General features: G+C 42.6%; 3 protein-coding genes across 13 annotated transcripts in view; 2 read left to right on the top strand and 1 right to left on the bottom strand.

The window, feature by feature from the left end:
* inpp4ab (inositol polyphosphate-4-phosphatase type I Ab) overlaps nt 1-7,773 on the bottom strand; it is a 37,630-nt gene extending 29,857 nt beyond the window's left edge. For 5 of the 11 annotated variants that reach the window (XR_004162666.2, XM_031558205.2, XM_042702825.1 and 2 more), the window contains exon 1: nt 7,579-7,773. The gene's annotated coding sequence lies outside the window, so the exon portion shown is untranslated. Of the gene's footprint in view, nt 1-7,574 lie in introns of all 11 variants that reach the window. The other 6 variants (XM_031558210.2, XM_031558211.2, XM_031558212.2 and 3 more) reach the window with 3 other exon arrangements.
* Nucleotides 7,774-9,648: 1,875 nt separating this feature from the next.
* On the top strand, nt 9,649-17,181 carry LOC105890402 (sodium/hydrogen exchanger 2-like). Its single transcript, XM_031559148.2, has 12 exons — nt 9,649-10,071; nt 10,349-10,812; nt 13,384-13,634; nt 13,984-14,201; nt 14,713-14,912; nt 15,037-15,126; nt 15,322-15,392; nt 15,543-15,710; nt 15,802-15,907; nt 16,311-16,427; nt 16,592-16,670; nt 16,763-17,181. Exons 1-12 carry the CDS (start codon nt 9,807-9,809, stop codon nt 17,179-17,181), a joined length of 2,448 nt encoding a protein of 815 aa, XP_031415008.1. The 5' UTR covers nt 9,649-9,806.
* Nucleotides 17,182-18,356: 1,175 nt separating this feature from the next.
* Nucleotides 18,357-21,000, top strand: tmem182b (transmembrane protein 182b). Its single transcript, XM_012816433.2, has 5 exons — nt 18,357-18,739; nt 19,655-19,754; nt 20,040-20,135; nt 20,280-20,417; nt 20,644-21,000. The coding sequence occupies exons 1-5, from the start codon at nt 18,578-18,580 to the stop codon at nt 20,919-20,921; spliced, it is 774 nt and encodes a 257-aa protein (XP_012671887.2). The 5' UTR covers nt 18,357-18,577; the 3' UTR covers nt 20,922-21,000.
* Nucleotides 21,001-22,852: the final 1,852 nt, after the last annotated feature.

Here is a 22,852-nt window from a genome sequence, read left to right as displayed (position 1 = left end):
TAGGTTAGGCCTTGCTTCTGAAGCCCCTTAAGATTTCAGAGTCACATGAACTGGAACACAGAGACAGGGTTAGCTTGCCCAGATAAACCCCAGCGGGATGCTGACACAGTTTTTCACAAGCACCCTCGTGCAAACAGCACTCATTTTCAGGGTGGCTTGCCTTCCCTCCAAATAAGGGTATCGCACCCCTAACAGAACAGACAATGAGGATTTTGGCAACAGCTTCTTTTGTCAATGCATTGACCAAATGAACAGCTGGATGTTTCAATGTCCTCCAGCTGAAGAAGAACAATTGACAGAGAAGAACTTGAAGCGAAGGACACTGTTTAAAAACCTTGGTGTCTTTAGAGTTGGCCGCAATCTCAGTTTTAACAGTCATGTGAAAGCAACCAACTAAATCAGATTTTTACCATCTTAAAAACATAGCCAAACTTAGAGGCCTTATGTCAAAACATGATTTAGAAAAGCTCATTTATTCCTTTATCTCCAGCAGGGTTGACTACTCACAGGCCATCCTAAAAAGAGCATCAAAGAGCTTCAGGTTATACAACATGCAGCAGCGGAGTTCTTACCAAAACAAAAATAAATCACCACATTACTTCAATACCTAAGTCCTTTCCATGACTTCCAGTAAGGCACAGAAATGACTTTAAAGCAGTGCTGCTTGTTTCTGGCACAGGGCCAAATGACCTCTCAGATATGTTTCAGCAGTTCACACCTGCTAGATCTCTCAGATCACTGGAGAAAGATCTGTTGGCAATGCCTACTATCAGAACTAAACATGGTGAAGCGGCTTTTAACTGCTTTGCTACTCAGCTCTGGAAGCAACTTCCAGATTACATCAAAGGTGCTCCGACTGTTGCCAGTTTCAAATCTAGACTTAAGACCCAACTCAGATGCTTTCTGTTAAGTGATCTAATGCACTCTGCTTTATATTCATATACTTTTTTATGTATTCAGTTTTTTCTGTTTCTGTAGAATGGTAATAATGCACTTTATTTCTGGAAGTATGCCACTAGTCATCCCTGACAGGGAAGTGTTATTATAGATTTTATTGGGGCTTTTGCTCTATAGTTCTCTATTCTGTGTTTTCTAAAAGAAATTCTATTTTTATTCTATTTTATGTACCTTCTATGTTCTTTTAATTACGTTCTTTACTTTCTTTTAGTTATGTTTTTCTTTCACTTGGATGTTCCTTTTGCTCTTGTTTATGTAAAGCACACTGAATTGCCTCGGTATATGAAATGTGCTATATAAATAATCTTGAATCCAGGCTAGTTTCACTTCGTTTTTAAAGTTATGTTTTGTTAGTTTTCATGGAAGGTGAACATGAATTCAGTGAAATGAGGACCTTGTGGGTTGCCCAGCCACTGCCCAAACACCTTCCAGCCTACGGAATCATGCAGAGACAAATCCAGTGTCAATGGCTGACCAATTCATACTCTCATACCACATCTTGACAAATGCATCATCAAATCGGTGACCTACAGTAGACAGTGATATTTCTATCCTCTAAAAGTCTCTTGTTAATTAAATAAATAACAACAAAACAGATGGTTGCCCCTTGCTTTCTCTTGCTCTGATTCACTAACATCCTTCAGTGGGTTGTAGAGTGTCAGTTTTTAAAGGGCAAGTAAAAAAGGCCGGCGTTTGTTTGAAGTCGTCATTTTGCCCTAAACACTCTCGTGTGGAGGGAAAGGGGGAGAGGTGCCCACGGGCCCTTGTTGACCATAAAAGGACAAACCCTGTTCTGTCTCGGACAGGCAGCTAACAACGTTTAAAACTTCACTTGAGCCATCCCACTGTTTCTCAGCCTTTACACAGCAGGAGGGTGTGTAACCATGGCACCCAGCACCCTCAGATTTGATGTTAACTCTCTCGTCAAATGCGTGACACCCACACTGTAACCACCGCAGCATCAGGCTTCTCAGTGTTTCCATCATACGTCCTATGGCCCGCACTCTCTACCTACGTGTAGCTTTTTATGGCAACAGGTTTCACTTGAAACAAATCGAACACTTCCACTAAGCTGAATCAAAACGTACAAGAAGTGATGACAGATTAGATGACTACATGATTATACTTTTGGAAACCTGTCATCCAGTCCAGTCACATTCCTTAACCGTAGTCAACTGTGGTTGTCAGCTATTGCCCCTCACTGATTCACAATAAAAAGGCTTCCATTTGAAGACCATAATGTAGTCAGAATATCTACCATGATGCTTACAGAAAGTGTTGTGTTTTTGGGCACATGTGAATTTATAATGTTTACAATGGTTGCCACGTGAGCTTGACCCATAAATGACCAAGGGCTCAAATATAACTAAAACCTCATGCTGAGGTGAAAGATGAATGTTAAAAGAAATGTTTCACCTGTTAAAAAAGCCCACTTCCTATTTAGTCCATATTTGCAAAACCCACCAGTAAAAAGCAGCCTGATCTCTGTACCCCAGAGTAGAGGCAAGGACTGTGTTATCGGCTCATTTAAAAGCTGCCTTTGTTATAGGCTCATTTTAACAGCTGACTTTGTGTCCAGAATGAGGGACACCACGAGTAGTGATGTCACTGACTGGAAACAGCAGCGGCTCCATATTACACAAGCACAGAGTAACCAACCAACCTGCACGCCACACTTGGTAACCTTTCTACTCAACTTCCTGTTCATTTCCTTTGAAGGGGTGAGTGACTAAGACCGGACATTAAAGCACAAAAAAAGATTTAAAATGAAGCAATATAAAAGGAAACGAATATGCATTACTCCCCCACAGTGATGCATGTTACAAGGGGCTGTTCGTTAATGTTTTCACTTATGTTATATGAATAAATAACCCCTAAATCAGACAGTTAGCATCTTTTCAACTATGGTATAATAGTAGTTAGTTGTCCTGTCTGAGGCTTTAGCAGGTCATTTCTTCATGTAGCTGTGAGTCCTACTAGATGAGTGGTTGAGTCTTAACTTTCTAATGAGTGCCTTCATGGAGGCTTGGGCTGCGTGGACTGAAGTCTGAGACCCATGATGACGACTATCAAGGCTGACATCTCTGTGGTTTAACTCTCACACCTCCTTCTCCTTCCTGCCAGACTCTGCCTGGGGGGACAATCGTCCTTAGAGGTTTTTAGCGCAGTGCATTTTGCAGTTCGAAAATGTGTTTTTCCGTCCTCTTCGGAGTCTTCAATCCGGCGAGTTTGTCTATTTAAAGAGTACTTCAATGTGGAGGTACTGCAGATGGCCTATGAGCTGACGGTCAGACTTACAAACAGCAGTCAATGCCATTGTGCTTCTTACATGAGATCACTGAAAAACCGTGTATGTGCTTTTTGCCACGTGTGTCCATGTCCATATGAACATGGCCAACGAAAACAAAAAAACAAAACAAAAAAACCACAGCATTTCAAGTGGGAGATTACTCAGACTGAAGCATGAATAATTTCCTTAGAAAGCAAGAACAGATGTAACCTTTTCATATGGAAATGAGCACCAACCATCACCCCTTCCCCCCAGGCACTGTGTATCTGTTCAGGCCTTGTCCTGGTGGACACTGGCACAGCCACACAGGCACACAGCACCTCCAGTACAGCGCGAGAGAACGCACCGCTCTTCTTTACCAAACTAAAGACAGAAAAAAAGATGACTACATCACTTTGCACTCTTCTTTTTTCCTCAGCGAAACTTAAGCCTTGTGAGTTCCTGAGGAAGGACACTTCCACTCACCACAGAGCTGCTGAAACAGGCACAAACAGACCACCAGTCACTAAGCAACCGCACTACTACTTTTATAGAACTCCAACTGCAACGCAATTCAATGTCAAGTTCAGCGTCAATCTATCGAAAGGTTGGACTCACTCAAGATGAAGAATTATCAGCATTAAGATGCAGAGGAAGCTTCAGCTGGTGCCAGGGGGTGATCTCTGTGGACCTGCACTGTCACCACGGTTACTTCACACCCTGAACCAGCCTACAGCAGTGGTGTGATGGAGGTTCAGACAGTGAGATGGTCATAGGCAGTTCAGGGTAGAGAGTCTCTTTGAAGCTTTGCCACATTTCCTACACTCTGAACACAACAGGAAGTGACTTAACGGCTCAGGCGAGTCTTACGACAATCTATGCATTTAACTTCAGTGTCTTTTGCAACCTTTGAGCGTTCTTCACGTTACGATATCACCACCAGGAGGGTCAGTGAGACAACAACAAAAAACCAGGAAATGTGTTATGGAAAGCAGCAACGTAAGCATGAGGTTTTGAAATTTCAGATAAGCAAAGAGCAAACGCTGTATATTAAACATTAACATACAAGGGTAAGACCTGGTGCCCTGAGGCAGGATGATGGCAGTGTGCAACCTGTCTCAACTTAAAAAGAACCAAGTGCCAGGACTTCAAAAATGTACCGGGGTGCCCACAAACAATATGAAGAAAATTTTCCCATTTACTTATAAGACCGATTTTCTATCATGGGAAATATCTGGCAGAGCCAATTAAAATGCTAATCTAATTAGTCATTTATCAGAGCAGTGGGAGTGAACTTCACACATCCTAAAAAAGCCACACTGGTAACACTAACCTATTTGAGGAGGCACACCAACCCCACTCACCAGAGAGCCCAGGGCCACACACTATAATTCATCAGCTCAAAAACATCTACATGTATGTCACACATTAAAACAGTAGCCTTACGCTTGGATGACCAAGAACAGCTATTTAAAGCTCTTAGTATCAGAATCAGTCACCAATTGATAATTCAAACTATCAAAAGCTTGCCATTCGGCTACTTCTTCCTCCCAAGCACATGTGTGCCGTGACTCTTGGCCTACTTCTGCTTTCCTCAGTGTCTTTTACTATTCACACAAAACCAATGGCTAAAAAAGACATGACATATCCTAGCCTTGTCTTGCCTAAACCATGGCCAGTGCTGCTTCTCTATCCATACACAGTGTCACAGTACACACAACTATGATTGGGTTAGCCAGTATTAGGCTTAGTTTTTGTCTTCCCTCCATGCTGGTGCCAGTCTACAGTCTAGAGTCTGGCATGAAGTCCAGCCTCACACTGAGGCACCAAGGCTGCTGCAGTACTGCTGTCTCATATTCTCCCCAGGTCTACATTTGCCCCATCGATCGATCGATCAGACATTATTGCAGTTTTGGAAAGTGTCTCTCTGCAGAAAGAAAAATGGAGACAAAAGCACACAAAAGCAGAAGACAGACCAGGCACTGCCCTGATAAGTAAAAAGCTGGAGGAGAATATTACATTAAGTGGAAAATGTCCAGCATGGTAGGAGAGGGCAAACAGGACACGCTGGCTCCGTGCGTCCACAGCAGCATCCTGCTTGACAAAACTGAGGAAGCTCTGATTTGATTGTTTACCCCTTAACTCAAGTTCAGCACTGCACCTGTTGCATTGTCCACTAATGTATATAGTATGTCACACAAAAACCCATTGATCCATAATAACAGCTTTTTAAATGGATCATTTCTAACTTAGGCCTGTCATTCAAGAGGTCTCCAGTTATAGCGCCTCATATCATGGTTCCTGTGAGTGAGTGCATACAGGAACCACCAAAACGGGAGACAACAGGCCGTTACGCAACCATGATTCATAATTCAGCCAGGAGTGCAACATGGGAATGCCTTTGCACTCCGTCACGTTTGGAGCCGCTCCTTGGCCTCCTGGCTCTGGGGCAGATCGGCAAAGTAGCCATTACTAGGATGTCCATTTTCCTTGCAACAATCAATAATTTACAGCTGTTACATAATCAACAATAACCACAGCTTCCTGTGGTCTGTCTTCATGGCTCCATACAGGTTTACAATCTGTAGGTGTATGGTAGACAGGATTCGTGACTCTCTATATGGAAGCAACAGAGCATAGCATGTCTTAGTTTTAACTCCCAATCGGGGTCGCAGTGGGCTTGAAGAGAAACGATGCATGTAAACAGAGGCTGGTGTTTGTCACGGAGGCACGTGGCGGATGAAACAGATTGTGCAGCCAGTCATGTGTTCTCCAGAAACATGCTTCATCTCATACTGGCTCAGAGGCATCTCTTGTCATCAAAGTAAGCTAATTAAGGCTATTTAGAGCTTGGTCTAACAGGCATTTAAATGATGTTGTATCAAACAAACATAGAAAAACTGTCACATATGCGACACTACAGTGCATTACCAAGCAAATTGAACAGTGACTTCACCTTCTTAACCAATTAATTGCTTCAAAGTCTCTGACCATTACTATATATGTGTTGGTAAGTTTAAACTAATTTCCCCAGTATATTCAACTGTCTGTCACGAAGATAAACAGGTGTAATAATAAGTGAATAGGATTTATATTCTTGTTCCAGCCAAGACATCACTAGCACAGAAGTTGTGAAGAGGACTGTTTGATTTTCAGAAACTTCCTTCCTTGTACTTCTGGTATTGTCATCAATTAGCTTCAAGCACATAAACCACAATGACTCACACAACAGAAACACACAGGTCCATTCATCTTTATGAACAAAGGTTCCAGTAATGTGATTGTAGCATGACAAAACATGAATCTAATGCAACTGACTAGATTGTATTCAGGTGGCCTAACCCAGGTTGGGATTCCAGGAGCATCAACTCAACCTACACTCTCTGCTCCTGGGAATTGGCACGTGGCACAGGACTGTCTATTTTCAGATTGAGTGGTACTAACATTTATGCCTGCTAAAGTGCCATCAACCATCTCACTTTCAAAACACGCTTACATAACACACCAATCTCACTTAATAAGCACTGCTATGCCTATTGGAGGTCCAAGCAGTAGGCTAAGCTATAATCATATCTTACTTTTTAACTTCATTTTGCTGTTACACTGAACAAATGGACAACTGTGCAACTGAACCTGCGTTCAATATTCTTGCAGATTTAAGGATAAAGATTCTAGGACAAGAAAGCTGTTTCTGGGACATTCTGATTCCTCCACTCAAAGCACATTGTGTCTATGTATGCCATATGAAATGTGCTATATAAATAAACTTGACTTGACTACAGAGGATGCAATTTACACATCCCATGCACTTATCGTAATAAGGGTAATTTAAATGTCTGCCACAGAATAGGTTGAACAGGCTATACACATTTGAATTGTGTTCTTAAGTAGAAAATGCGACATGCACCTTTTAAACCTACTCGAACATCTATACTGAAGGTTACTCCAGAATAGAAGTTAAGCTACCAAGCATCTCACATTTGAGCTCTTGTATTAGGAGCTATAAGTTATTTAACACATTAGTTCCAATGACCCTTGCCAGATGAGGAGAACCTTAAGTAGTGAGTTAACTTAGCAAGCGATCGTTCGGTTGTTTTTTAGGTGTCTAGATGACACAGACCATACAACTATTCGGCGATCGTGATAACAACGTTGGGTCAAGTAAAGATAAAGCTAGATATTTACGTGATAAAGCTAGAACACGCCAACTTGACTTGACTTTGTGGTAAGACACTGCAAGCTCTTGCTACAGTAAACAAAGCTGAAGAACAAATAAGAAACCCCGGTTGTTATACAACAAATAAGCAGTTTTCAGCAGTGAACTCAGCAATGTTTAACTGATACCTACTTACGTATCAACAAGGCGCGATGTCAATCCATGTCTTTATATCCAAACACTTAACTTCAATCCCTCATTTGTGTAGCAACATAATTCTGTCCGCCGCTCAGTCTGTCTCTGCAGTACAGACTCGCCCTGCCTTTCGGTGACGTAGCAGTGCCGCTGGTCGATCCTCCCACTTCAGCACGTTGTGCCTGCAACAGCACGTGCCATCTGTGTGTGAAATAAATCTCCAGCGACAAAACTATGAACATCAGAAGAGCAAACGGTCACCCGTGCGTGATAAATTCGCATCAACTAACACGTGGCTTTGTACAAAAACAACAAAAAAAAACATAGACAAACAGGCAGATCATATATATATGCATAGGCTTAATATGTAGCAAACAGCTATGTATGATGAATTAAAATGTAAATGCCATGCCTTTGGTTTTCTTCACTGAGGGCAACAATGCCTCTCATGCCAGGCTTCCAAAGGGGGCAGAGCACATCTCAAGACTGCCTTGAAAATGGGCACCCTGGCCCAGATCTGAAAAGATGCTGGGGCACAACCAATGGTATCAGCTTTGGAAGTATTTTCAAAATGGAATTTTCAAATGTTCCATTTTTTACAAATCCTGTGCTGTTAATAGGAACACATAGGCCTGTGGGCTAAACCAAATTTGGTAAAAAGAAAGTATTGGCCCTGTGCCTATGGATGAGTCCATCTGAACTGTAGGCCTTACAACATGGCAGGCCTACTGAACTTGCCTTAACCAATAACTAGGTCCATGGTCCAACAGTGTGTACTTCAGAATGAGTACAACAGTACATTTCACACACATTTTGAGGCATAGGCTTTTACATTCAGGGATGGATTACCGAACGTGCCTACCGGGCCCAGGCCCAGGGGCGCATGAGCTCAGGGGGCCCCTAAGCCAGAGCCTCTGCGGTGGGGGGAGCTTTTACATGTCCAGGCCCAGGGGCCCATGGTTTCATAATCCAACCATGTTTACATTAATGTTACTTTGACAAACGAATGAGTTAATATAGCCTGTAAACTGAACAGATCAGATGGTGCACTCTTGAAGTTTGGCCACTTGACACGTTATTACTAGTGTAACAGCTTTATATGTTCCCCTCCTAATTTATCTGTATGCACACTCCAGACTTAACTCTATCTCCATTGTTTAACAATCTCAGATAAAGTGACATATGGAAATATTAATTAAATGTAATTTAAGCCTTTATGTTTATTGGTGCCTGAAGACAACAGTGATTGTATTGGTGAACACAAATGCTGAGGGAAGGGCTTTCTGTAAGCTGTTTTTGTGACCAGTCTACAGAAGATCTGAGCTGTCTTCATAAATTCCAGCTCCTTCACACTTATAAGTCCAATTTTGACTGTTATTATGGAGGTGAGGGTAGACTTTGTTCAGTTTTGATTCAAAGAAGTGATATGGCCAACCACTCACACAGAGCCATCATTCACATTCAGAGCACATGCCTGTTCTAATGTGTACATAAAGCAAACTACAGAGTGACATGCAGTCATGTAAGGTTTTTATGACAGGGACGCCAAAGAACTACAGTCTCTAAGCCATATCACCAGGTCATAGCATTTAGTAGCATCATAGTAGATTACAGTATCATGGGAGCAATATACATTTCATTGGTTTTGTAGGCTCTACCGCCATCATGTGGACATATTGTAGCATTGTAGATGAACACTGACCTGCATCATAGGCTGTTGCAGGTTACACAGATTTTTTTTATCAGATTAAATCTCTTGTCCTTAGTCAACAGGTCAATTTCATAAACATAGTTCAATGCAAAGAGTTAGGGTAATGGTTCGGTGTTTAATAAAGTAATATGGTTGTGGCGGTGGATAGAAAAAAAGAGGGGTAATAGAATGGCTAGGCCCTGACTAATACAGCAAGAAAACTTGATAAACCAGTAGACCTTAATTCACTTCTAACAATCAACGCCGACTCCTCCTAGAGCAGTCAAGCATGTTTCAGGTGACTTAGCAAGCCTTGTCGAAGTGTCGTGGGAGAGGACTTACCTACTCCATTAGGCGTTTGCAAGTGACAACGACATTAGTGCGATATCAGTGTCATACGAGAAATGAATATGCTTTCCAGTTTAATGTTATGCCTACGATACTTAGAAAGGTGTTTATTTTTTTAACAATTAGAAGATTTGAGCGTTGACCAAGAACATAATAACTGCACTGATAAACTATTTTATTACGACGTAAAGATGAGGAGATGGAGTTGTTTAGTCCAGTCGGTATTCATTTTTGTTGTTGTCAGCTTTCTCCGTGAGTCGAATGGAGAAATTGCATCGGGCCAGGACGGTCCGGCTACACTACTACCGCCCGTTAAACCACCGGAGCCTGATCATGGCCCGCAACCATTCCCTGATGAAAAGACTCATTTGCCTGTTTTTACTATGGACTACCCACGCATTCAGTTGCCTTTCGAAATCACTCTATGGATTTTACTTGCATCTTTTGCCAAAATTGGTAAGAAGAGATCATACTGAACAAATGCTCTGTCATCCTTAAGTATTCCTGATGTATGTTTCTTCATCTTAACTACTGGCCAAGTTGCCATGATCCATTCACAGCTCTGTGTGAAAAAGGTATGGGGTGAGGTGAAAGTCAGCAAGCCCGCAAGTGGACCACTGAGCTCAATAGGAGCTGCCAAACACTGATGTTTTTGAGAATTTGTGTCCAATCTTGGGAAGCTACATTTGAGCTTCAACCTCATTTTTGTGCTGTTTCTAACGTTTTTCCTCAGGCTTTCATGTGTACCACAAGATCACCATCTGGATCCCAGAGTCATGTCTTCTGATCACCATCGGCCTGATCGTGGGGGGCATCATGCACTCAGTGCAGGAGGAACCGCCGGCCGTGCTGGAGTCTAATGTCTTTTTCCTTTACATGTTGCCACCCATCGTGCTGGAGAATGGGTACTTCATGCCCACTCGACCCTTCTTTCAGAACGCGGGCACAGTGATGTGGTACGCAGTGGTGGGCTCTCTGTGGAACTCCATGGGCATTGGCCTGTCGCTGTATGCCATCTGCCAGATTCAGCCGTTTGGTGTGCAGGACATCAACCTGCAGGAGAACCTGCTGTTTGCCACGATAATCTCTGCCGTGGACCCAGTGGCTGTGCTCAACGTCTTTCAGGACATCAGTGTCAATGAGCAGCTCTATATTGTCATTTTTGGAGAGGGCCTGTTCAATGATGCTGTCATTGTGGTAAGTGTGTGTGTGCGTGTGTGTGTTTGAGAGGTTAGAAGAACCCATCCTCATCTGTCTCTCACTTTGACTTGTATGTTTCCCTGACCCCAGTGCTGAGGTGATGAGCACACATTGACCTAGTATACTCTACTGTATTATATCCTCCCATTAGCACTGCATAACTGACATAATCAGGCTTTGCTTACAGTCACAACAGCTACAGTGTTGATGTGCAGATAGTGCTGTGTAAAGGGCAGGAAATGGGTATGTGTTACACTATTATATTTCAGGGCTCTCAAGTTTTGAAGACAGGCAAGAGTGACATATCCCCCCCCCCCTCCCGGCCACGCCCCCGGCCCACCCCCATTCCGCCCGCCCCGCCCCTGCCGTATGCCCACAGACCAGCCCTGCCCCCCCTCCCCCCATATTATTATTAGTGTTTTGTTGTTGTTAATAATTGATCAGACTTGCAGAAAAGATTTGACACATGGCACTGACAATTCAACCAATTACTAAGTATTTATTCAATGTGGGAGAGAGAGAGAGAATTATGACTTGTGTTGTTTATTGTAGGTGTTGGTTGCCTTTTAGGACTCTTATCATTTTTGGTGTTGGTTCCCATTATATATGCCATAGTCATAGAATTGGATGTATTAATTAGGAAAAATGGTATTCATGAACATTGTAGTCAACCTTATGCATTTAAATGTACCTTGACCTCTTGCACACTCATCTCTGCAGTCACTGGCAAGTACAAGTTTTTGACTGCGCTGGTTGACTTCAGTGCCTGCTGTTTGGCCTGATGCCCCTTACTGCCTATGTGCCTTGTCACATCCCGCACACCTGGATGGGCACAGGAGTTCTCTTGGCGGCAGATAGAGCACCAGTAATATGAGCTGGTGCTTCCTACAGTAATAAATGGCCATTTAGAGGTCCATTCACTATTAAAAGAGGTCTTGTAGGGCTGCTCCTGGGACTTTTCTCTTTTGTTCTAGCCATCTCCTCCACTGTTTCTTCCACTATCTCTTCCACTGTCTCCTCCTCTTCCACCTGCACCGTCTCCTCCTCATCCTCCACCTGTACTGTCTCTTCCTCCTCCACCTGTACTGTCTTTTCCTCTTCCACCTGTACTGTCTCTTCTTCTTCCACCTGTACTGTCTCTTCCTCTTCCACCATCTCCTCCTCTAATGTGTTTACGTTCTCTGGGCCTAATCTGGCCTTTTTAAGGGGCTTTCCTCTTTGGGCGAAGGACAGGATGCTTATTTGTTTTTTACCTGACATCTTTGAAAGACAGATGCAATGATTAATGCATCCAAGGCCAGGATATTTATAACATGCTAGTATGCCTAATGAGCTCGCGATTCACAACTTCACGTGAAGAAGACTCGGAATCTGAATAGAATGTTCAAGCAAACACATTTACAAAAAAGAATGCCCTATAACATCATTGAATATTAAGGGCTGCCTAATATTCGTTCGAATTATAGGCTATATATATTTTTAATAGGCCTACTCGAATTTATTATAGCCTATTAACGAAGTTCGGAGTCAAAGCTATAGTGAAAAGGCAAACTGTGTTGGCTACAAAACTGATGCTAATTATCTGGGAAATATTCTCTAACTGCAGTCAAGTTGTCATTGCTTGTGTCAAACCATTGTGAATTTGTTGTAACATTAAAACAGGAGACAACTTGCTCTTTGTAGAAGACTGATGCTCAGAGCTCCAGTGGTTTCCTCAGGTTAACGAAACTTTCAGAAGATTAGTCGCGTGCAATTCCAGGATGCTTTATTTTCATTGGTTGCTGGATTAAATCTTACCCAGATACAACAGATACAAAAGACACTTTTTTTTCTGATTGGCTATTTTTTATTTTTTTTTGATTGGCTGATAAGTGGCACCTCACGGCAGAAACCCCGGGGATTCGGGGAGACGTGCTTGATTCCTCCATGGTGAGGGCAGCGCGGCCAAGTCATGTTTGCGCGCTGCGGCACATTAAATAGCCTAGAGTTTTTTTTCAGCGTGAGAAATACGATGTGTGGCGGGAGTGCGTGATTAAAGACCGAAATGAGTGACTGTCACGCCCAATGCGTGACACTTGAGAGCCCTGATATTTCATTCTAAATGGAATGCTTGTGTGGAAAGATGGTTATGCACATATTTCCCCCCTACTTTTATTACCAATGCGTTCCAATTCTGTGATGTCATGTTTATGTAGTGAGTGGATTTGAATAGGCTGCAGTTTCACTGTCATGTGTAGTGAAACCACACACCCACTCAACGAGAGGAGCACAAATGCCATCAGACTGGATTCCTTGTTTCCCTTTGTGTTGCTGGACTAGTAATCAACAGCAGAAGGCCCTTTGGATAGCTTTTGTCTCCATTTGGTCATTTTCTGGTTGGTGCTTTAACCAAATATAGACAGGTTTAATCATCAAATTAAATATGAGAGATTTACTGTCACAATGTTGGTGGCCTGAAATATGTTAGCAGTCCAAATGAACAAAAAATGAAGGTGAACAAACTGAAACACTTCTCTGCGAATGGGTTGAACCGTTAACTGAGTTTCCATTTTTCTCCCTTTTGATCAGGTGCTGTACAACATGTTCATCTTTGTGGCAGAATTGGATGTGGTGGAGTCAGTGGATGTGTTCCTGGGCGTGGCCCGCTTTTTTGTGGTGGGATTGGGTGGCGTATTCTTTGGCTTCCTGTTTGGAATCGGCGCAGCCTTCACCTCACGGTTCACCTCAAAAGTGCGTGAGATTGAGCCCCTCTTCGTGCTCATGTATAGCTATCTGGCCTACCTGGTGGCTGAGCTTTTCGGCATCTCGAGCATTATGGCGTAAGTGCGACACTCACAGACACCCACACAGAGGCACACACCATCACAGACGCACACACCCACCATCACCATCACAGACGCACACACCATCACAGACACACACACACACCATCACAGACACACACACACACCATCACAGACACACACACCATCACAGACGCACACACCCACACAGATGCACACCATCACAGAATGCACGGACAACATATTCACATGTTTATTCATAAACAGACACACACATTCAATGCACACATGTACACAGACCACAAATTGATGCAAACATGACCAATGTCCCCCCACAGGATAGTGGTATGTGCCCTGACCAAACATGACCCATGTCCCCCCACAGGATAGTGGTATGTGCCCTGACCATGCGTCATTACGTGGAGGCCAATGTGTCCCAGCGTTCCTGCACCACCATACGCCACGTCATCAAGATGCTGGCCTCCATCTCAGAGACACTCATCTTCTTCTTCCTGGGAGTGGTGACTATAACCACTGACCACGAGTGGAACTGGGGCTACATCCTGGCCACCCTGCTCTTCGCCTTCATCTGGAGAGGCCTGGGTATGTGACACACTCCATTAGCCTGACTATTATTCAGATTGGTCAGTTCATTAAGCCAGTGAATGAAAGACATTTCAATTCATTAACTTCTAACGGTTTCATTTTTTGAACTGTCTAAATTGATCTCAGCCAAAACATAAATGAGCTGCTCTCTATGATGGACCAGGCTGTACTTCGGCTAGGCTGGTTTTAACCCTTTGTCCCCTTGTCCTTAGGGTAAAACCACTTAAAATAAAGTAGTTTTATTGCATTCTAAACCCCAAATCTATTTTTCATGAAGAAACAATCTGTCATTCATCACAAACTTTGTGGAAAACTGTATTTTTGCTCTTTACAGTGTGTAAGACTGCATTTAATCAGACCACTTAGGGGGTTTTCTCTGCTGTTAAACATAGTGGTGGAATTTGACGTGACGCCGTCCTTTAATTAATTTGTGTCTGCGAAAGGTATGAGGGAAGTAAACTCCTCCTTGTCAGCTGTCATCTTTTTCAACATCTCTCCTCTTGAACAGGTGTCTTGGTGTTGACACAGATCATCAATCCATTCCGTACCGTCCCGTTTAACTACCAGGACCAGTTTGGCTTGGCCTATGGAGGCTTAAGAGGGGCCGTTTGCTTTGCCCTTGTCTTCCTGCTGCCTGATACTATTAACCGACGCAAACTCTTTGTGACTGCCTCTATCGCCATCATCATCTTCACTGTCTTCATCCAGGTAGGCAGCTACAAAAGGCTTGCTGAAGATGCATCTGGCGGAACAAACTCTGTATATCAAAGTAAAACAGTCACGTCTGACACTCAAGAGGTAACATTAAAGAACATTGTTATTTTTCCCGTAGGGCATCAGCATTCGGCCCCTCATAGAATACCTAATCAACATCAGGAGAACCCATAAACAGGAGACCATCAATGTTGAGATCCATAACAGGGTATAGTGTGCCTCTTTCTCATCCTACTACTCATTTTGAGATCCAGAACAGGGTATAGTGTGCATCTGTCTCATCCTACCACTCATGTTGATGTCTGCACAATGTTCTGTTTTACAACTCTCTTTTTCTCTACAATTCCCATCACTTCCAGAAGTGTTGTTTTGCATAAGTAATTTGTTCCTGCTCTTTCCATAGGTAATGGAACACACTGTTGCTGGAGTTGAGGATATCTGTGGGCAATGGAGCCATCATTACTGGAAGGACAAGTAAGGATTACATCATAAAAGACCAAACATTCCAGTCTATATTTCTTTTAATATTTTATGTATAGTCTAATGTTGTATACATATCATTCTAAAATTGCAGATGGGTTACAGTACATGAAGGAAATGGTGACAACCCTTTATTCCCTACAGGTTCAAGAGGATTAATGACGGCTTCATCCGGAAAATTCTAATTCGGGACAACCGTTCTGAATCCAGCATTGTGGCTCTGTACAAGCGCCTGGAGCTGCTAAATGCCATGGAGCTGCTGGACACCCAGAATGGCGACATTAGCGCAGCTCCGTCCATCATCTCATTGAAGTATGTCATGAGGGCCACTCTCATGGATCTGCTCCTTCTGTTCCATCACTAGTTTTTATCAGAATAACTTTTCCCCAATTTAAATTTACAGTGATGAGAGGAAAGCATCATACAAGCCAAAGAAGAAGTTCCTTGCCAGTGACCTGAAAAATATGCATGAAGTTCTAAGAAAGAATATGTATAAAATTAGACAGAGGGTAAGCTTTTTCATTTGTTACTTTTTTAATCGCTTCAGATATTGTTCCACAAACACTTTCTTTCTTCTGTGCTATCAAAAATGATTTGAATGTAATGTTGGAGTTCATATTTCCCTATAAACCTATTTCAGTCTTAGGGCTTATCCATAGTTTATGTCTAGAGTTCTATAGATTTTGAAGGTTTACCCGCTTACTTACCTTTGTGCAGATAAACAGATATTTTCATTCACCAAAATGTAAGATGAATGTAAGAAGTTAATAGTCACAACAACTATTCTTTGTAGTTATCAATTTGTGCGGTTGTAAACAGGCTCAACTAACCCCATAGAGCTCTCTTTCTAAGCTAAAAGTGGTCTAGCCAGATTTGCTCAACATTCTCAACATTTTTTCCATTTTCCATTAGACAGTAGAGTATACCAGCAAGCATGCTCTGCCAGACCATAGCAAGGCCAAAGAGATCTTACTGCGGCGGCACTCAAGCATCCGACGCAGCCTGAGGCCTGGAAGTTTCCGTGACCCGGTGAGACACAGTGACATCAAACTGAACTCACATCAGTGACACCTGATCACTAATAAATGGCTCAAATAGGACTAATATTACAACTGCGTGTCCCTACTATGTAGGTCTACAGTAGGTGGCTGTCTACTTATTCTGATTTTATTATTCATCCATTCCTCCCCCAGGCTGAGGCTAGGTCATATAGGTACTCATCACTTCCTGCAGGAGCAAACCTTGATGCTCATTTCCCCCCAAGACCACAAGGTAAGGTGTCAGTCACTGAAACTATCATTTTCTGTTCAGAGTTCAAGATGTACGATTAAAATGATACACAAATATTTTGGTATTCTTTTCAGATGACCCAAGATCTCAGATGGGCCGTCCGTTTGCCCGGACCAGGCTGGCGCAGTCTCTGCGCCCCTCCTCTCATGCCATGAGGCCCATTAGGGAGCTGGATACCCTGCGTGGGCTGCCCGTGGGTGAGAGCAGGGGGCATCCTGCTAGTGTGGATGTGCTGAATGAGAAGAGCAGTGGCCGTTACGCCTCTCCGTCCTCCCGACCTCCCTCCAGGACCGCTATGGTCCCGACCCCACGTATTGGCCTCACCAGCGCTGTCCCCCGCAATGATCCAGAGTGGGAGACTGAGGAGGAGGTGGAGGAGGAGGAGGAGGAAGGGCAGCCTCAGTCTCCAGCACCCAGCTGGGCCGCTGACACTACACGGAGACAGAGCCCTCTCCTCAGACAGACACCCAGGGACTCTCATGGTCCCCGTTAGTCTTGAGAACCTCCTCAGACCTGAGGGAGACTGGCAAGACCTAGACCACCTGCTCCAGCTGACTGAGTTGGATTATTGAGGACACGTAACCTCTAGGCTGTGAGGTGAACAGACTGACCTGGCTGGTTGTGGGTTACAATGGAAACTAAGCTTGAACTTTTGACACTGTTGGAAGATGCCCAGCTGAAACTCTACCCAAACCATCCCACTAAACTTGTTTATCAAGTTCAGTACAAGCAGGTTTACCTCCTCTTCTACAGGAAACAGCATTCCATCTTGCATTGAACATTATGTGGCAGAAATGACTGACTGACTCCTAGTGGAGATGTATATTTATGGCACTCGTGTTCGCAGAGGACTACCTATTTCCTCCAGACTTTTGCCCACTGCATGAACTGTTGTGTAGATGCAGGATGATGTAATGGCGATGTGGCCAGCAAACTGCTTAGTATGGTAATGATGTACTGGAGGGAACTGAATAAAGTAGCATTTGCAGCCGTATTGAAAAGCTGGTCAAATAGAAGCTCACTGCATGTGAAGATAATCCTTCTCCCATTAACCCAATCTAAGTTGTGTTCATTACATGGAAGATCATTGCATTGGTTTCATTGATGATACTCATGCCAACACAAAGACATGTTGCCTATAGACACAAGCCTCACATAAACGGAATCTCACACACTTGTTTCACAATCACCATTAGTTTTTTTTATCAAACTAAAGCAAAAAATAAACTAATTTACACATCTTGGAGAACCTCAAGTAGATTTATGTGATAATTAAATCAAGTGAGTAAGTAAGCAAGCAAGTGAGTAATTTTAGTTGCACTTTACTGTGAAGTGATCTCAGGTTGTCTTTGATGCTTGCTTGTCCCTATTTCTCCTACAGCCTCTTGTTTTGTAAACATCAAGGATATGTTTATGAAGTGTTTTAATTTACACTGATCCATTTCACCCTTTCCCAGATCCATTTCACTCTTGCAGAAACCATTTACACACAATCATCTTTCTATTTTAGTTCATGTGGCTCATTGTAACATTATATCCTTGGACATACCCAAAATGACGACAGACTCTATTTTCTGTTGAACCTCCCTCACATACTCCCACACACAAACACAGGAGCGAGAGATCTTATTCGTTATAGAAACGGAACAGATGACATGTGCACGGGGTAGAAGTCTCTCTGCACGCCTGTTCGCAAGCCTTGGCTGTCACTCAGGGATTCCCCGTTCGTGCCCAATCACAGTTTCCACACGCTACTGGATACCGGAGTGGCTGCTACTTCTCTGACCCCCATTCTCCTCAACCTTTATGGATAAATGAGAAATCACAGCTGAAATCCAAGATTGACAAAGTGTTCTCCTCTAGTTGGTTTGTAATCAGTCTATGACAAGATGACACGGCTACTGTCTGGCCACCCTGAAATGATGTTGGATGTGACACGGTTCTTCACTGGGTTCTCTGGGGCTGTGGGAACTCTGTTCCTTCTTATCTCCTTTAGTACAGACTACTGGCTGCTAGGTACAGAGTCATGTGACTCGGAGGTGACTACACTGGTAAGAGAGACAGGGTTGCTACATTAAGTAGGTTTATGGGCTGAAGCTGCATTCAATGGTATATGTTAACTGCAAAAGTACTTTCAAGTAATGTGCTCCAGGAGGAACACCACTTTTAAATAGATTTCACATCTATTCAGCATTCTGTTGACTTATTTCAGGTTATGGCCTAATGCGTTAGATGATTAACAATGTTTGGTGAAGATATGTTGTCACGTAATGAGATTTCTCAAACCACTAAAGTGATGGAGCTGATTAACCAAGGTGTGTCTGAGGTTTGTTGAAGATATGTTGTCACATAATGAGATTTCTCAAACCACTAAAGTGATGGAGCTTGTTTTGCAGCGTCTTCCCCTTTCTTTCGCCCCTCATTGTGATCGCTCCTCTTCTACCTCTGACCAGCCAGTCTCATCATACTGTAGTGATTTTGCATTGCAGCAGAATTTAAAATGAGATCTCCAAGAAAAAATTAGACTGGACCAGATTCAGCACAAACATTCACAAAACAATCTAAACACAGTATACTGTGGCCATTAGGTTCATTTGATATTTGGCATTCCCTATCTCTATTATATATCTCTAGATTCTATTTAAAATACACAAGTGTCCTGCTAACATTCAAGCCTTGTCTCACCAAGTTTCTACTGTGCTGAGTGAAAAGCTGGCATAAATGTTGCTTATTACTCAACATTGCATGCATGAAATTAGACTTAACTTGTAGAATCACATAATAATATGAAATAGACTCTTAGTGAATAGACTTTTGTCCAACTTTGATACTGTTTTTCATATTGTTGTCACGATAGTAATGCTAGTAAAACTAGATTTGTTTGAACCTTTCTCAACTGTGAAAGCAATGCTCTATCAGATATAGTCCAGTTTCTTCTACTGAAGGGAGACTTACCTAAATCCTAGGTATATGGAGGAATGGCGGTGTTCTACCATGAGGGTCTGTTTTGGAGGTGCATCTTTGAGGGGAGAGTTGAGGAAGAATCCTTCTGGATATTCTGGATAGGTGCGTGGACATGGTATAAGTTAAACTTAATGTTTATTCTTTTTTTTTAAGGTCTGTCAAAAATCCCTCAATTAAAAAAAGGAAATTTACATTAAATACAAGTTATACTTATCATATATTAGTCTAACAATTATAATATATATGCCATAGTCAAATATTGGAAAAAGTGTAATAATTACATAATACATTTTTATGACTGTCCTTTTGTTCATGACTCTTTGTTCATCTCGATAGTCCTGACAAGTCGATCAAACCCGATTACAGCACACTGTATGTTCCCCATAGGTGGCCAGTCAACATCTAAGACTTGTACTCACACATATCTGTTCCCCACACCGGTCCCTGATCCTGCCACTGCAGCGGTCTCTGAGTCTGCTGAAGGTGAGCAATTTGCATTTCTACAGAAATAGGTTTATTTTGGCTCCAGTTTTGGGTGTCTATTTTTCCATGAAGCCTACTGTTTTCTCATGTTTTTCAGCAAACTGACACAGCGATATCTATAATGATGACACTATTTTGAATTAGTCTACAGGGGGCTATGGACTGTGTTCATACTGCTGGGAATCAGCATAGTCATGCTGGCAGGGTTCCTGAGCTTTGGAGCCAGCTTGTCAGGCAGAGCCTCAATCTATAAAGCTGTAGGGGGCCTGTTCCTCACAGGTGGTGAGTCTCAAACTATTCATGCATTCTGTTACTGCTCATACAGAATTTTCTACACAGACAGGTCAATAATGGTGTAGGCTACAAGTTTAATTTTAACCAAATACATTTCAAATCAAAGTCTTAACCCAGCAAAGTCTCAACCATGACCTGAGAGATGATACGGGTTTAATGCGATTGCTTTTATGCCACCCTCACCCACCCCTCCCCATCCCCTCTCTCTCTACAGGTCTTCTGCTGTTGTGTGTACTGGTGATGCATGTAGTACGCTTCCATGGGATGAATACTTTAGAGCAGTATGTTCTCCAGCAGGGGGTGACAGTGTGTCCAAGCTTCCATCTCAGTGTCCGTTACGGCCCATCCTTCATGATGGCTCCTGTTGGTGTGTTTTTCTGCCTACTCAGTGGATCACTTCACCTCGCCTTAGAGAGAACCTTGAATAAAGGGCTGACTCTTCATGATGGTGACTGTGAGGACAGACGTGCTCCCCCGTGTGCATACCTGTGATACATGTGTGGATATTTGCTCTGGCCTTAAATTGTACAAAACCCAAACACAATAATATAGTCAGTAAGTTTAAGTTAAAACAGTTCCGTAAAGTTGAGGTCTCTTTTAAACAGCCTCTGTACTGACTTTAAAAAAATAAATTGGTCTTTGTAATTCTTAATAAACTTTTATTAAAAAGTCTTAAAGCCTGTCGCCTCATACTGTACTCAATAAAAGTATGATGAGTAACATTTTGAAAAGCCATAGTTTACTGACACAATAACTGAAATATGTTGTTTTGACTTCTATATGAATGACCAAGAAACTTGTAGTACTAGATGTAAAATTGTGAAAAGGTAAGGTCTATATGAGCCAGAATACTCCATACAGAAAACTGCTTCCCTCTTAGGCCACCTTTCAGTGTCCTCTTAAAATGAATTTTATGAACTTGCCTTTCCTTTTGCCTGATTGGTATTATTGGTTAGATGTGTTACTTTAAGGAGTACATTTTGTTAACTTTTTCTAAATAGTTTTGTAGTTTTCTTGTGTACCATCATATTTGTATTTATATTTAGTTATACACAAATCTGTTTTGTTTTTTCTTTTTGCTTTGTTGTATTTATTGTTATTTTCTGTAATAATTCAGTAAAGCACCTTGGGCTATAATCAGAAAGGTGCAATACAAACATAAAAGTTATTATTTGAAAAATTTAGTTGGACATGGCACTCCAATAGGCCATAACTTGAGTTCTAAATTACATCATGAACATTCTAAATTCTACTTTGCCATTTGCCATTGGCAACCAACCCCAAACAAAGATTAGAATTTCAACTTTGGATGAAATTTAACACATACGAAAGCCAGTTTCTCCTTGCAAAAAGAATATTTTGGATATTTCCCTGTCAAATTCTTCAACTAATATGGAAAAGGTAAGCCAATTTTATAATGGTCACCAATTGTTGTGTGTTTCTTTCTGTAATGATATTTTGAAGCATTTTCTAACTTTGTTTTTTTCTCTTACAGGGCAGTGTGAACCGTTCTGTCAATGGCCGCTATGGCCTTAGAAGGAACATTGTCCCTTCCAAGCGCTTTGAAGATTACTATGTAGAAGGAGTGAGCCTGTCTAAAAAGAGGTGTCGTCAAAACAGGAACATTGGTGTGAATGGGCACAGCTCTACTTCACAGGCTCTTCTCCCTCTGCCCATCTCTGATGGTACCTATGGCAGTGTTGGTTGCTCATTGGTCCTCCCTCTTAAAACCCCTGCACTCCAAGGGGCTCTCCAGGGTGGAGATGGTGGCCTCTGTAGGTCCTTCTCAGAGCCGATTTTTCCCTCCACACAAGAGGGATTTGAGGGCACTGATAGAGGGATCAAGCAAGCCCAGCCCTGCCATTTGGTGTCAAGTGAGGAGCAGACTTGTACGGTACAGGTAGGTTGTCCTTCAATGTCATGAAAATGAATGTATTATGTATGAGTAGTTCAGCTAATTTACCATGTTCCTTTTCATTGTAGCCTGCAGACAGAGGAGATGGTGAATTGGTTCCCCAGGATAAATTTGGGGTGTTTAAGGCCCCTTTGAAGGAGACCCTTGAGATTGCTACCATCTTACTTGACTTTGGACAACATGTCCAACTGCAGAACACAGTCCCCCAGGCTGGACCACTGTCCCAGGAGACTCCATTCATTCAAGGAAGGAGCCTAGAGGAGCTCCATGGCATCTCCCATTCTGGAGTCAATGCCCTGCCAAGTACCACCAGTGGTCATGTTGGGGACTGTGACAGCAAAGGTCGGAGGAAGAAACAGGCTAAGCCTCACCGTGTCATGCCCAGCAAAAAGCAGACTCAGGACTTCAAGGTCCTGATCGTCCCACAGGCTGCGCTCTTCTGCTCTCCAACACTTCCCTGTAGCATCAGTCAGATTTTGGGTTTATCCCCGACATCCAGCCATGGTCC

This window comes from Clupea harengus, chromosome 21, assembly GCF_900700415.2.
Source record: "Clupea harengus chromosome 21, Ch_v2.0.2, whole genome shotgun sequence".
Taxonomy (NCBI): Eukaryota; Metazoa; Chordata; class Actinopteri; order Clupeiformes; family Clupeidae; genus Clupea; species Clupea harengus.
Note: the sequence above shows the minus strand (reverse complement) of the source record. Positions and strands in the feature narration are given on the sequence as shown.

What these genes read in the sequence shown, in the direction of transcription:
- LOC105890402 (XM_031559148.2), top strand. Translation starts at nt 9,807, where the DNA reads ATGAGGAGATGGAGTTGTTTAGTCCAGTCGGTATTCATTTTTGTTGTT. An exon ending in CCGTCCATCATCTCATTGAA is followed by an intron (nt 15,711 to 15,801) that starts GTATGTCATGAG and finishes TTAAATTTACAG; the next exon opens with TGATGAGAGGAAAGCATCAT. An exon ending in TTTCCCCCCAAGACCACAAG is followed by an intron (nt 16,671 to 16,762) that starts GTAAGGTGTCAG and finishes TATTCTTTTCAG; the next exon opens with ATGACCCAAGATCTCAGATG.
- tmem182b (XM_012816433.2), top strand. Translation starts at nt 18,578, where the DNA reads ATGACACGGCTACTGTCTGGCCACCCTGAAATGATGTTGGATGTGACA. An exon ending in ACTCGGAGGTGACTACACTG is followed by an intron (nt 18,740 to 19,654) that starts GTAAGAGAGACA and finishes CCTAAATCCTAG; the next exon opens with GTATATGGAGGAATGGCGGT. An exon ending in GGTCTCTGAGTCTGCTGAAG is followed by an intron (nt 20,136 to 20,279) that starts GTGAGCAATTTG and finishes ATTTTGAATTAG; the next exon opens with TCTACAGGGGGCTATGGACT.